The sequence below is a fragment of the Colobus angolensis genome, unplaced genomic scaffold, assembly GCF_000951035.1.
Source record: "Colobus angolensis palliatus isolate OR3802 unplaced genomic scaffold, Cang.pa_1.0 Scaffold63, whole genome shotgun sequence".
Taxonomy (NCBI): Eukaryota; Metazoa; Chordata; class Mammalia; order Primates; family Cercopithecidae; genus Colobus; species Colobus angolensis.
This window is the reverse complement of record NW_012119932.1, coordinates 79072-93206: the sequence shown is the minus strand read 5'-3', so window position 1 is coordinate 93206 and position 14135 is coordinate 79072. Positions and strand designations below refer to the sequence as shown.

Sequence of the window (14135 nt, the reverse complement as noted above, 5' to 3'; positions counted from 1 at the left end):
ACTTGGGAGGCTGAGGCAGGAGAATCGCTTGAATCCAAGAGGCAGAGGTTGCAGTGAGCTGAGATCGAGCCACTGCACTCCAGCCTGGGAGATTCCGTCTCAAAAAAAAAAAAGAAAAGAAAGAAAATGTTGAGTGATACTTTCCAAATAGTTGTAATTTTCAAAAACTTTTAAGGACAAATGTAGAGAACCATTGTTCTTTCTATAACATCAGTTAGCTCACTTGTGATCAATAAATAAGGGATTTGTGTTCCTATAAACGTAGAGGTTTCCTTGGCTTGTACATGATTTTTTTTGCTGGCTTATATATGAATTTTCCTGGGAGCTGGAATGGTGGGAGTAGAATTATACCTTCAACAAGAAAGGAGAGGGCCTTTGGCTTGGCTGCTGTCCAGGCAGGGGCCCTTTCAGCTCTATCTTAAGAAATTTTAAAACAAGTTTGCACATCCAGGGCTCCCTTCCTTTGAGCCGGCCTCTCCAGGACTTTGCAAAGTTCTGGGTTGATAGCAGGTGGTGCCACCTTTGGGGACTGCCTTAACTGGGTCAGAGCTCAGCTTCTGTTGGCCTGGCCTCCGCTTTTCCGCAATTGCTCTTGTGCACTTTTCCTATGCCCTGGCGCAGCCGTCAGCCCTGCTGCTGCCCTAGATGTCCAAGTTATCTCCCAGGGAACCAAATGCTGTTTTTGCTGGTGCTCTGGTTTCAAAATAGGTTTTGAGTAATCTGCCCTTAACCCTACTTTCCTAATAAGCCTGTAACTTGATCATGCATGTTTTTTTTACAGAGTATAGGTTTTTGAAGAAGACATGTATTGTATTATAGCAAGAGATACAGCTGCATTTAACCTCACTAGAAGAATATACCTAATGATAATAAAGTGTTAATAATAGTTAGGCTCGGCGCGGTGGCTCACACCTATAATCCTAACACTTTGGGAGGCTGAGGTGGGCGGATCACCCGAGGTCAGGAGTTCAAGACCAGCCTGGCCAACACGGTGAAACCCCATCTCTACTAAAAGTACAAAAATAAGCTGGATGCAGTGGTGTGCACCTGTAATCCCAGCTACTCAGGAGGCTGAAGCAGGATAATCATTTGAGCCCAGAAGGTGGAGGTTGTCATGAGCCAAGATTGCACCACTGCACTCCAGCCTGGACTCCAGAGCGAGACTCCATCTCAAAAAAACAAAAAATTTAAACAAATAGTTAATTTGGTAAAGTAAGGGAAAGATGAAACAGTCTTCATCGTGTTTTGTTTTGAGACAGGGTCTTGCTCTATCATCCAAGCTGATCATGGCTCACTGCAGCCTTAAACTCCTGGGGTCAAGCAATCCTCCTCCCTCAGCCTCCTGAGTAGCTGGAACTACAGGCACATACCACCATGCCCGGCTATTTTTACTTGTTGTAGAGTTGAGGCCTCCCTATGTTGCCTAGGCTGGTCTTGGGCTCCTAGGCTCAAGCGAGCCACCCATCTCAGCCTCACAAAGTGCTGGGATTATAGGTGTGAGCCACGATGCCTGGCTCTTCATCCGATTTCAACTGCTGAAGCAAAAAACATCTCTTGAGACTCATTCAGAATTTTCTATTGAGAGTTGCATGAATTGTCCTTTTCACATGGGGCTTTACGCTTTCTATTCCCATGGCACCTATCACAGTTCTCTGAATGAAGGCGTTCAATACCTGCCGATGGATGGATATTCAGGAAGTAGTCCTTGGCTACCCCTGGAGCCAGACTTTCAAGGTTCATCTAGGGGAGTCTTCCCAGATTAGTCTGGTTCCACTCATTCCAAATGTGCCCAAATTTCCTTACCATTTTCTCCCCATTTTCCACAAGTGATTAATTCCACAGTCAATCTTTGGAATTCCACATCCTCATCTGCCTTGTCCTTTTCTCAAACCTTGGTTAAATCCAACTTTCCTCCTGCTCAGTCCTGGGCGCTCAGTGAGCTACCCTGATTCAATCACTCTCTCACCTACAAAACCATTTTTTTTTTTTAAGAGACAAGGGTCTCACTATGTTGCCCATGTTGGTCTCAAACTCCTGGCATCAAGTGATCCTCCTACCTGGACCTCCCAAAGTGTTGGGATTACAAGCATGAACCACCACACCTGACCTCAGCTAATGATTTTGTTGCCCGTGTCGCAAGGAAAATAGACGCAGTCAAAACAAAAGTTGCACAAGCTCCCGCTAAGACATCTACCTATCTACCTGTGTGCATCTCTACCCATATATCCCATATTCTTTCCTTAATGATGGATGAATCATTATGTTTCTGCCGAGGGCCAGCTTCTTCTCTTGGGCTGCAGTCTCTCTTCTTGTCCTCCTCTCTCAAAAGTCTCTGATGTCTGCCCATCTCATACATAAGCCAGAATGAATCCTCCCGGTGGCCTCCAGTCCCTGCATGACATGGCGACCAGTCACCTCCCTGGCCTCATCTCCCAGCGTTCACTCCTTCATTCACCTCATTCTAGCTGCTGGTCTCCTGACTGCCCCTCAAGCACTCCAGGCCTGCCCTTGCCTTGGGACCTTGCTGCACACATCCCCAGTACTCCCAATCCTTCCCCCACTTTAGTGTTCCCCTCAGTGCTTAACACTACCTTGTGTGTGTGTGTGTGTGTGTGTGTGTGTGTGTGTGTGTGTGTGTGTGTGTGTAAGGTCTTGCTCTGTCACCCAGGCTGGAGTGCAGTGGTGCTATCACAGCTCACTGAAGCCTCAAATTCCTGGGCTCAAGTGATCTTACCACCCAGCCTCCCAGGTAGCTGGGACTACAGGTATGCACCACCATGGCCCACTATTTTTCAAAATTATTTGTAGAGAAAGGGTCTGGCCATATTGCCCAGGCTGGTCTCAAACTCTTGGCCTCAAGCAATCCTCCCACTTCAGCCTGTCAAAGTGCTGGGATTATAGGCATGTAATAGTGGTTAAAATAATTAATTTGGTAAATCAAGGAAAAGATGAAACAGGCATGTAATCCAGCACTTTGGGAGGGTGAGGTGGGAGGATTGCTTGGCCTGGCCTACTTTACTTATTTGTCCTATGTATTGCCCGTATCCCCTCCCCACCACCCCATAGGATCTTCCCCAGGGATCTTTGTCTCTTTTCCCCACCAATGCATCCCCATCTCTTAGAATAGGTGCCAGGATCACACAGAGGTGAACAAGTCAAGTGTGGTCCCTGCTTGTGGAGAGTTAGTCTAGTTAGACTCTAGCTCTGAAGAAAATAAACCAGGGAGAAGTGATAGAGAGTACACAGGCAACCCTTCCGGATGGATTTGGTGCCAAGGAGGCCTCTCTGAGCAGGCAGCCCTGGAGGGAAGGCCTCTGGCCAGAAACAGTTGGATGCACGTGGGTGTGGTGCTAGGGGGCATTCCGAGCAGAGGAAACGGAGAGTGAAAGATGGTCCAGCAAGAATGAGCTCAGGGAGGTGGGGGAAAAAGGAAACAACTGAGAACAGAGAGGCAGCCAGGAGACACAGGGTCTCAGGTCCAAGGAGAAGTTTGAGTTGTATTATAAGTACAATGGGAAACCATTTGAGGGTTTTAAACAGGGGAGTGTAAGACAAATACATGGCTTTTAAAGGTCATAAAGGGCCAGGCACAGAGGATCACACCTGTACTCTCAGCACTTTGGGAGGCCGAGGCAGGAGGATTGCTTGAGGCCAGGAGTTAAGACCAGCCTGGGCAACATAGCAAGAGCCCATCTCTACAAAAATAAAAATTGTTTTTAATTAACTGGGCATGGTGGTTCACACATGTAATCCCAGCTACAGGAGGCTGAGGTGGGAGGATCCCTTGAGCCCAGGAGTTCAAGGTTGCAGTGAGCTATGATCACACCACTGCACGTCAGCCTGGGTGGCAGAGCAAGATCCTGTCTCTAAAATAAATAAGCATGGGTCATACTGGCTGCTTTGTGGAAAGTGGATTGTATGGGGCAAGATATGAGAGCAGGATTCTAGCACAAAATCTCACACGTGGATAAATGTGTTGATCACACATGGATGGCAGCTGAGGATGAGCTGTGCTGAGTCATTGACTTTACCTCTCAAGATAAAAAGACAAAAGAAAAAGGTAATAGTAAACTTCATAATTAGACTATTTCAAACCCCTGGATTATGTATAAAATATATTATTTATATATTTTCAGAAGTGGAAATGAAAAGAGAAATTGTTTCTTAGATTAAAAGATAGAACAACCAGCAGGTTCCATCCATTCGCTTCAGCTGGAGATTAAGAGAACAGAAGGAGAGGGCAGGTATCTCCTGCCATATATCAGAAAGTGAGAGTGTTGCCATGATTTAGTTTAGGTGAATTATAATGGTACACACAAGGCACAAGCTGCCTTGATTCAACAATCTACAACATGTTTTTAAAGGATGGAAATCAAATCTATCTGTCATACTTTGCCCTCAAGTATTCTGTGGGCTGTTGACATCATTTTGAATTACAAATGATGTACACAGCTTGTGCTACAAAGATTTTGGAACTAGAAACAGAATCAGACTCATGCATTACTTTTATTGCTTTTTTAAAAGCCCTGTGACACCAGAGAACAATTCCATTTGTAAATTTTATTATAGAAGCAAAAAAACAAAACTGTAAATGACTTAGGTCTAAGATATTTTTGTATTTAGCATCTTGCAAAAAAAGAAGAAATTATAAAAGCTATAAAATCTTTAATGGATTATTTCAGTTTTTTCACCCTTGAATCACTTTGCCCCATACCATATAGTGTAAATATGAACGTATTTAGCTTACTAAATCACATAACTGTGATTTAATGTTATGTGTTGGTATAGAGCTACTCTTTAGCTTGCAAATGTGAGGAAAGCTGTGAAGAATAGTAAATATAATTTCTTCTTGTTAAACATCACAAGACTTCTCTCGGTTGTGTGTGTGTGTGTGTGCATGTGTGTGTGTGCGTGTGTTTTCTAAATTCTATAATTATGGACATTCATAAGTACATGTGGATTAACTCTAGTTTCCAATTTCTGCAAAAAAAAAACCTTTAATCATCGCCAAATTATGTAGTTTAGTATTTTTTCTCTATATATATGTTTTTATAGAACATAAAAAACAGCAACACGTGTTTTATTTTCTCAAGAATTCCTAAGCAGGATTGAAATGTAGTCAAACATCATTAATCTTTCCATCAGAAACATTAAATTTTCTAAGCCTTAACATTGATAGTGTGTCTTAGCACATGTAGCTACTTTACAGCAGTAATTCCCAGCAGAGAGCAGCAAGTACGCCTTCCACAGAAAATAAATCCTAGTAAAGACCGCTATTTGAAGAATTCTTCTTTTTCCATGCAACCCTCCATGATTCATTTCTAAGGTCACATGAATGGATCTTTGACACTGTGTTAGTTGGGCCTGCCATTTTATCATCAAAAGACAAATACAGGGAAAAAGCAACTATCCAACTACAGATGTCTGAGTTGGAGATTTTCAAGGGAAAAAAAAAAGTATTCTTTAGGAAACCCTGGGATAAGGCTCTGATTTAAATGGTCCCTGGAGGAAGAAAGCATTTTGACTGCCCCATGTCTACATTTTGATCTTGGGGGTGTATGTGAATGTTGGAAATAGAAGCTGTTACATGAGTGCTTCAACTTTTGGTTGCTGCCTGCAACTCATCCAAATGGTTACCACCACACACACCCTTCCGTTGCTATCAGTAACTCTGCAGAACCATCTACAGGAGCTACACTCTTCAATCTGTTAACTATAGAGTGTTAGGAAGGAATGAAGCTACAGCCATACAACCCTGATCATGATCCATCTCATCTGATCTCAGAAGTTAAACAGGGTCGGGCCTGGTTAGTACTTGGATGGGAGGCAGCAATGGGACAGAACCTGGCTGCTCAGAACCTAATCCAAACTTGTGGAGAGAAAGAAATGTTACCAAATTTATGGTTTCTCTCTCCCTTTTCAGTCCATCTAATCACTTTTTTTAATAACGATGCGTCTTATTGGTGAATAACCAGGACCAACCGAAAGCTCATATGCTACAAATATACAGGTGTCAAAGAAAATCCAAAGCCTAGCTGCATCATTTCACGAATTAATTCTGTTACATTACATGAAAATCACGGTCTCTCTAACGAATAAGATTTTAGTTGTTGTTGTTTTCTTTCCTTTTTTTTTTTGAGATGGAGTCCCTAGGCTGGAGTGCAGTGCTGTAATCTCAGCTCACTGCAACCTCTGCCTCCCAGTTTCAAGTGATTCTCCTGCCTCAGCCTCCTGAGCAGCTGGGATTACAGGCACATGCCACCACACCTGGCTAACTTCTGTATTTTTAGTAGAGACAGGTTTTCATCCTGTTGGTCAGGCTGGTCTTGAACTCCTGACCTCATGATCTGCCCACCTCGGCCTCCCAAAGTGCTGGGATTACAGGCGTGAGCCACCGTGCCCAGCTGAATCAGGTGTTTTAATAACTTTGATAAGTTGCCAAGAAAAAGTCAAGGGTATTCTGTGTTTTTGTTGAAGATAAGTAAATGCAGCTTCCTCCAAACCTACAGATTTGGAATAAGATTATTATTAATTTTATTGTGAATTTAATTCAATAGAATATTTTGAAAATGGAATAAAAAATAAATTAGGGGCTGGATATGGTGGCTCATGCTTATAATCCCAGTACTTTAGGAGGGTGAGGCAGGAGAACTGCTTGAGGCCAGGAATTTGAAACCAACATGGGCAACATAGTGAGACTTTGCCTCTACAAAAAAAAATGAACAAAAATTAGCTGGGTGTGGTGGTGCGCCCCTGTGGTCCCAGCCACTCAGGAGGCTGAGGTGGGAGGATCAGTTGAGGTCAGGAGGTCGAGGCTACAGTAACCCAAGATGATACCACTGCACTCCAGCCTAGGCAACAGAGCAAGACCCTGTCACACACACACACACACACAAACCCAAAAATTAGATTCATCATGTGCCTGCAAAACAGCTTATTTCTCAGTCTACGTTCATTTCACTTAATCCAATTCTGATCTCAAATGTGCCCTACTGTAACTATCTGTCTCTCAATGGGGTCCCCTCAGTGACACTGTATTGAGATATGCCCTGTGGACCTTCAAAGAATTGTAGATTAATCAACTTTGTGTCCTTAGACTCTTGGGTTGCATGAAATGGGACTCAACTCCAGCTAAGCAAAAGAGAAGAGTTTATTATAAAGAAACAGGTGGCCGGGGTGCTGGCTCACACGTGTAATCCCAGTGCTTTGGGAGGCCGAGGTAGGTGGATCACCTGAGGTCAGGAGTTCGAGACCAGCCTGGCCAACATGGTGAAACGCCATCTCCACTAAAAATTTAAAAAAAAAAAAAAATTAGCTGGGCATGGTAGCAGGCACCTGTAATCCCAGCTACTAGGAAGACTGAAACAAGAGAATTGCTTGAATCCAGGAAGCAAAGGTTGTAGTGAGCTGAGATCATGCCACTGCACTCCAGCCTGGCTGACAGAGCAAGAATCCGTCTCAAAATAATAATAATAATAATAATAAAGATACAGGCATAGCTTTTAATCTAGAAAAGTTTCTGGGCTCCAGGATGGAATAAGAAAAGGGAAAGATTATTGGGAAAGAAAGAAGCTAGCACTTTTTTTGTTCTCTTTGTTTTCTGTCTCTCCCACCAGAATGCCCTGTCTCTGAAGGCTACACAAGGACTTTGTTTATTATCTGTTTTCTCTTTTTGTGAATTGGTTTCTCCACCTCTATAATCCTAGCACCTAAAACGAGTGCCTGGCATGCAAGTGAGTTTAGATGGAGCAAGTTCACCAAACACATTCTCACATAAATTTGCAGAAACAGTAGCAACTTTGAAACCCTTATCTTAGTAGCCTTCTCCAGTTGCTGAAATTTACTGGCTGCCTTATGGTTCTATCCTCAGCTCGTCGTCAAGGTGCACATGAACGACAATAGCACAAAATCGCTGATGGTGGATGAGCGGCAGCTGGCCCGAGATGTTCTGGACAACCTTTTCGAGAAAACTCATTGTGACTGCAATGTAGACTGGTGTCTTTATGAAATCTACCCGGAACTACAAATTGGTAAGTCCCATCCCCAGCAATGGGCTATACTCCAGAAACCTTGTGGGTTTACTGTATTACGGGCCTGGGCTTATTCTCTTTTTTTCTCTTTAATTTTACATAAAAAGTAGACACGGGGTCTCACTATGCTGCCCAGGCTGATCTCAAACTCCTGTGCTCAAGAAATCCTCCCACCTGGGCCTCCCAAAGTGCTGGGATTACAGGCATGAGCCACTGTGCCTGGCCTGGTTCATCCTTGAGAAGACTTTGGTTCAAGGCTTTCACTTCCCTTATATGAAATTTGGTGCTCGACTCTTCATTTTGTTGTAGTGAAGAGACTTGGATTCTAGCAGGTGGTGGCCAGACCTTGGGGGATATAAGCATTATCACTGCTGCTTCTCTAGTGGTTCCATTTGGGAAAGAAAGTGACTGGATGATACTGACTAAGATACTACATGGTTAATAAGCTGAGCAGGTGGCAGGGGAGCCTGGGTATCTGTCGGCTAATGCCTCTTTAGTGGTTGCTTCCTTAACCGACCATAACCCTGCCACAGCCTCCCACCAGTGCTCATTTCCCCTTCCTCCCTCCCCACTTGCTTAATCTCTGACACTTTGTCTTGTGGAAGAGGCTCAGCCTCAGAGTGCAAAGAACAGTTGGTAGAAATTGATGGAATTTTTCAAAAGCGGAAAAAAGGGTAACTGAAGATATATTGTTACTTCTTATTCTAGGTAGTGGTGGTGGTGTTGAGACAGGATCTTGCTCCATTACCAAGGCTACACTGCAAGGCGTAGTCATGGGTCACTGCAGCCTCAGCTCCTGGGCTCAAGCGATCCTCCTGCCTCCGCATCCTGAGTAGCTGGGACTATAGGCACACATATCACATTTCTCATTTTTAATAATGGGACAGTCATCCCTCAGGAGAGCTGGATGGGACAGAATTGCCTGTGCTGGAAGCTTTAGGAGCAATTTTTTTCTGCGTAAAATGGTTTACACTAAAACAGTCCCTTGAAGTTGTCTTCAGTTCTATGAGTCAAGGGAAGAAATGAAAGCCTTTCTTTATGTTTTAATTCAAGCATCCACACGTTGCTTTTAGAGCGTTAAGGAGTGATGTTTTAGAGTACACACTGTGACTCTCACAATTTCATTCAAAGTGTTTCACCAGTCATTGACTGACTGTCCACCTCATGTAGAATGTTTGCCACCATCTGGGACTATTTAAGGTAAAAAATGTTGGTATGAAAAAAGTATGTCTCCGGGTACACTGGCATATGCCTGTAGGCCGAGCTACTTGGGAGGGTGAGGCAGGAGGATTGCTTGAGCCTTGAGCCTGTGAATAGCCACTGCACTCCAGCCTGGACAACACAGTGAGACCCCATCTCTTAAACAAAATGAAAGAAAAAAGTGTGACAGCTGACCATTGTCACTGTGTTATGGGTTTTTTCATCTTGTTTTTAAAGGAATTTAACTTGAAGACAATGAAAGATAAACATAATAGAAATGTTACAGTGTGACATCATGTGAGAATTATTAATAAGAATCCTAGGCACCTGATGAAACTCATGAAGATTAACTCAGTAATAGCTTGTTTCTCACTTGGAACCCCTGATGTCTTGGGTCTGAAAGAATACCTTTTCTTGTTTCATCAGAGAGGTTTTTCGAAGACCATGAAAATGTTGTTGAAGTCTTATCAGACTGGACAAGAGACACAGAAAATAAAGTACTATTTTTGCAGAAAGAGGAGAAATATGCTGTATTTAAAAACCCCCAGGTAAGATGACCTGCATATTATTAAACCCTATAAAGTATGAAGGATTTTTTTTTTCTTTTTTGAGACGGAGTCTCACTCTGTCGCCCAGGCTGGAGTGCAGTGGCATGATCTTGGCTCACTACAACCTTCGCCTCCCAGGTTCAAGTAATTCTCCTGCCTCAGCCTCCCCAGTAGCTGGGACTACAGGCGTGCACCACCAGGCCCAGCTAACTTTTTTGTACTTTTTAGTAGAGACAGAGTTTCACCATGTTGGCCAGTATGGTCTTGATCTCCTGACCTCGTGATCTGCCTGCCTTAGCCTCCCAAAGTGCTAGGATTACAGGCATGAGCTACTGTGCCCAGCCAAGGATTTGTTTTACTGTCACCTGTATACTAACCACACCATTCACTGTCTCATGAAATATCACAAATATATTATTTTCAAATAAACACAGACTCAGTTCTTAAGCTGTATGTAAGTTAACAGCTCTTTGAAGGATTCAGAAAGAGAAGAATCCATTTTGCTTTTTTCCATTCCAAATCCAAAACATATCTCTTTGTGGTTGTCTGATCCTCTTCTGTCCCTGTTTCTGTGTGGCTGTATTAATCCGATATATCTTCATGCACTCACTGTTGGTTCTTCCTGCTTCCTGCTTGAAAGATGCTCTTTTCTTTGTTGTTTGTATTTGGTGCTTATATTTGCCAGGAAAACTAAAAGGACCACCTGGAAAATGTGCAAGTTACTGTGATTTCGTTACAAACAATTTGTGCAAGTAAAAAGCATAAATTTATATTTGTTCTTTTTTCATATTTGTTCGTATTTGTTCTTCATATTTGAAAATGCTTCCTTCAAGTCATGTGTACAAGGATGTCCAGGCTTTTTCCCAACTGAGGCCTCAAGCAACTATAATTGTGTGAGGGTCATTATCTTCTTTTTGAAAATCAAAGAATGTTAAAGGTGAAGAAGTTCCTCTCCATTTCCCAAACACCTTTCCCTTTTACAGATTTAAAAAAAAAAGTGTCATATCACTAGAGGGAGAATGAGGGCAGCTTCCTTGTGGGAAAATTTATCCTATAAATGCTATTTTCTGGGGTCTTCCTTAGGTTGTATGGTGGCTGACTGACAACAAAGCAATTCAATAGTGTTATTTGTGATAAATATCAAGCAATAAAAATACAAAGTTTTCCACCCGTAACTACCTTCAATGCCATGCTTTTTTTTTTTTTCCTTTTGTTGTTATTGTTAAACAAAGCCTTGCTCTGTTGCCAGGCTGGAGTGCAGTGGTGCAATCTTGGCTCAACTGCAACCTCCGCCTCCCAGGTTCAAGCAATTCCCCTCTCTCAGCCTCCAGAGTAGCTGGGACTACAGGCACATGACACCACCCCTGGCTAACTTTTTTTTTTTTTTAGTAGAGATGGGGTTTCACCATGTTGGCCAGGATGGTCTCAATCTCCTGACCTCGGCCGCCCAAAGTGCTGGGATTACAGGCGTGAGCCGCTGCACCTGGCCCAATGTCATGCTTTAACAACTGCATTAGTGAAGGTATCATCTAAGTTGCTGTAGCAAAGAGACTCTTAAATCAGTGGTTCAAACAAGCTACAAGCTTATTTCTCTCTCACACACTGGTCCAGGCACAGGTACACAGGTAGATAGACCTAGTAGAATGGCTCTGCCATTTTCAATATGTTGCTTCCATCTTTGGTTCCATGGTAGCTTTTCTACCTCGCCATTTTCCAGTCCGTAGGAAGTGAGGGAAGAGCTGGGGAAATGCACATTCAGACGTATGCTTCCATCCCATTGGCCAGAAGTTAGTTCCATAATGACACTGAGCTGCAAGAAAAGCTGAGAGATGTAGTGTCTATCTGAACAACCATATGCACAGCTAAAACTAGGGAGTTACATTCAGGGCCATCACTTTGCATAACTCTTCCATGAGGCATCTTTGCCCTTGAATCTATAAAAATAAAGCCCAGGAGTCATGCAACATGGCTATGCTATTGTATAAGAGACGGTATGGCTATTGTCTAACTAAGATTAGCCATGGTGGGAGAGTCAGAGATTACCTCCATACCCCTTTAGGCTGGATCAGAGATTACCTCCACACCCCTTTAGGCTGGATTTAGAAACCACATTGACACCAGAGAGATTAACAAGAGAAAAGCATACACATTTTGATCAGTTTTACATCTACATGGGGATCTTCACAGGAGTCCAAAGTCTAAAGAAGTGGCTGAGGCAAGATGCTTCTATACTTTTTTAACAAAGAACAATAAATTTGAGAAGAAATGACAGAACAAAGAGGATCTGGCTAGGGGCAGTAAAGTTTGTAGGGGAGTGTAAACCAGAAAGTCTCTGATAGGTCTCAATCACTTTAGAAGTTTCTTTTGCCAAGGCTTAAGGACACGCCTAGAAGAAAACAAACAAACAAACAAACAGAATCACAGAAACAGTCTGTGGTCTGTGCCCTTCTCCAAAGATGAATTTCAGGGCTTCACCATTTAAAGGGGATGCCAGGCACGGTGGCTCCCACCTGTAATCCCAGCACTTTGGGAGGCTGAGGGGGGCGGATCACTTGAGGTCAGGAGATCGAGACTAGCCTGACCAACATAGTGAAACCCCATCTCTACTAAAAATACAAAACTTAACTGGGCGTGGTGGTGGACGCCTGTAATCCCAGCGACTTGGGAGGCTGAGGAAGGGAGAATTGCTTGGACCCAGGAGGTGGAGGATGCAGTAAGCCAAGATAGCACCACTGCACTTCAACCTGGGTGACAGAGCAAGACTCCATCTCCAAAAAAAAAAAAAAAGTAAAAGGGAAAAGTCAAGGAGGGGAAAGAGGGAGGGGCGTGGTAACGCACATGTTGCAAGAGAAAAAGAGCAGGTAGGGAAAGAGTGAGTAACTGTATTCTTCTCCCGCTCAGTAAGTTGGAACTTTACAGAAGATAAGATGAACATAGAATCGCTCCTTGTGGAGATACTTAACCTTTTATTTGTAGCTGTCTGTTTAGGAACAAAAGGGTGCAAGGCAGCGTCTTGCGTGACTCAGCTCTCAGCTTACTTTATTCTTTTTGGCATCATGAACTGGGGTCCTGCGTTTTTATATTCCTTTCACTAAAGGGCGTCACCAGGAGATCTATGAGGGGAGACAAGGGTTACTTTATCTATAGTGGAAGATAAAGGTTCCTTTGTTGAGTGTATTTATTCAGCTCCTTTGCAGCCCAGTTCCCAGTCTCTGGTGATAAGGGCTATTTTCTCACCCTGAAATGCTAAGGGTTCCCCTTCAGAGGAATCTTGATGGCTTGCTGCCTGCAGGAAGAGAAGGTCAGCTCACCCTTTCTGGAACCCCAATTTCTCCAATGTTTTCAACTAGAAGTAATCAGTGCACCAATCTAGCATTTTGGGGGGTGGCATGTCTTTCAGTCCTTCAGTGGGCATCTGCAGTTTGCCATGGTAACTAATGAATTAGTGCACATATCATAATGTACACTCTGAATTTTTACAAAGTGAACCACCCACATGAAGATAACAGCATTCAGGGAGGTGCAGCAGCCTTCCTCATGGCCCTTCCAGTCCTTACTCCCCATTACAAAGGTCGTCATGATTCTAGCCTCTATCTCCTTAGCATTTCCTCTTTTTGAACTTTATATATGAAATGGAAATATATATCACAGTACTTTTTTCTTTTTGAAACAGGGTCTTGCTCTGTTGCCCAGTCAAATCTTGCAGTGGCATGATCGTGGTTCACTGCAACCCCTGCCTTGCAGGCTGAAGTGAGCCTCCCGCCTCAGCCACCGGCGTAGCTGGGAACACAGGCGCAGGCCACCACACCCGGCCAAGTTTTGTTTTTGTGTTTTTTAAGAGACAGGCTCTCACCATGTTGCCCAGGTTGGTTTTATTTTGCTTTGCTTTGACTCAACTCTCATTCATGCTACTGCCCACAGCACTAGCTTATTCTTTTTCACCGTTAGTATTCCATTGTGTGACTATACCAAAACCTATTTATCCATTGTCTTGTTGATGGATATTTGATTCGTTTCTAGGGTGGGGCTTTAACCAGTAATGCTGTTGGGAGCATTCTTGTACAGCACATGTCTTTTGTTGGATATGTGTAGACATTTCTCTTGCATATATACCTACAGGTGCAATTGCTGGACCACAGGTTGTGCGTATGTTTAGTTTTTTGTTGTTGTTGTTTTATTTCATTTTTGAGATTGAGTCTCGCTCTGTCAGCCAGGCTGGAGTACAGTGGTGCAATCTCGGCTCACTGCAACTTCTGCCTCCCGGGTTCAAATGATTCTCCTGTCTCAGCCTCCTGCACAGCTGGGATCGCAGGCACCCACCACCACGCCTGGCTAATTTTTGTATTTTTAGTAGAGA

General features: G+C 43.4%; 1 protein-coding gene across 1 annotated transcript in view; it reads left to right on the top strand.

Annotated features, from left to right (window-relative positions):
• The window catches only part of APBB1IP (amyloid beta (A4) precursor protein-binding, family B, member 1 interacting protein), a 151513-nt gene that overhangs the window by 69379 nt on the left and 67999 nt on the right, over positions 1 to 14135 (top strand). The window contains exons 7-8 of the mRNA XM_011963901.1: positions 7871 to 8030; positions 9657 to 9778. Of these exons, the coding sequence (XP_011819291.1) occupies positions 7871 to 8030; positions 9657 to 9778 (282 nt within the window). The remainder of the gene's footprint in view (positions 1 to 7870; positions 8031 to 9656; positions 9779 to 14135) is intronic.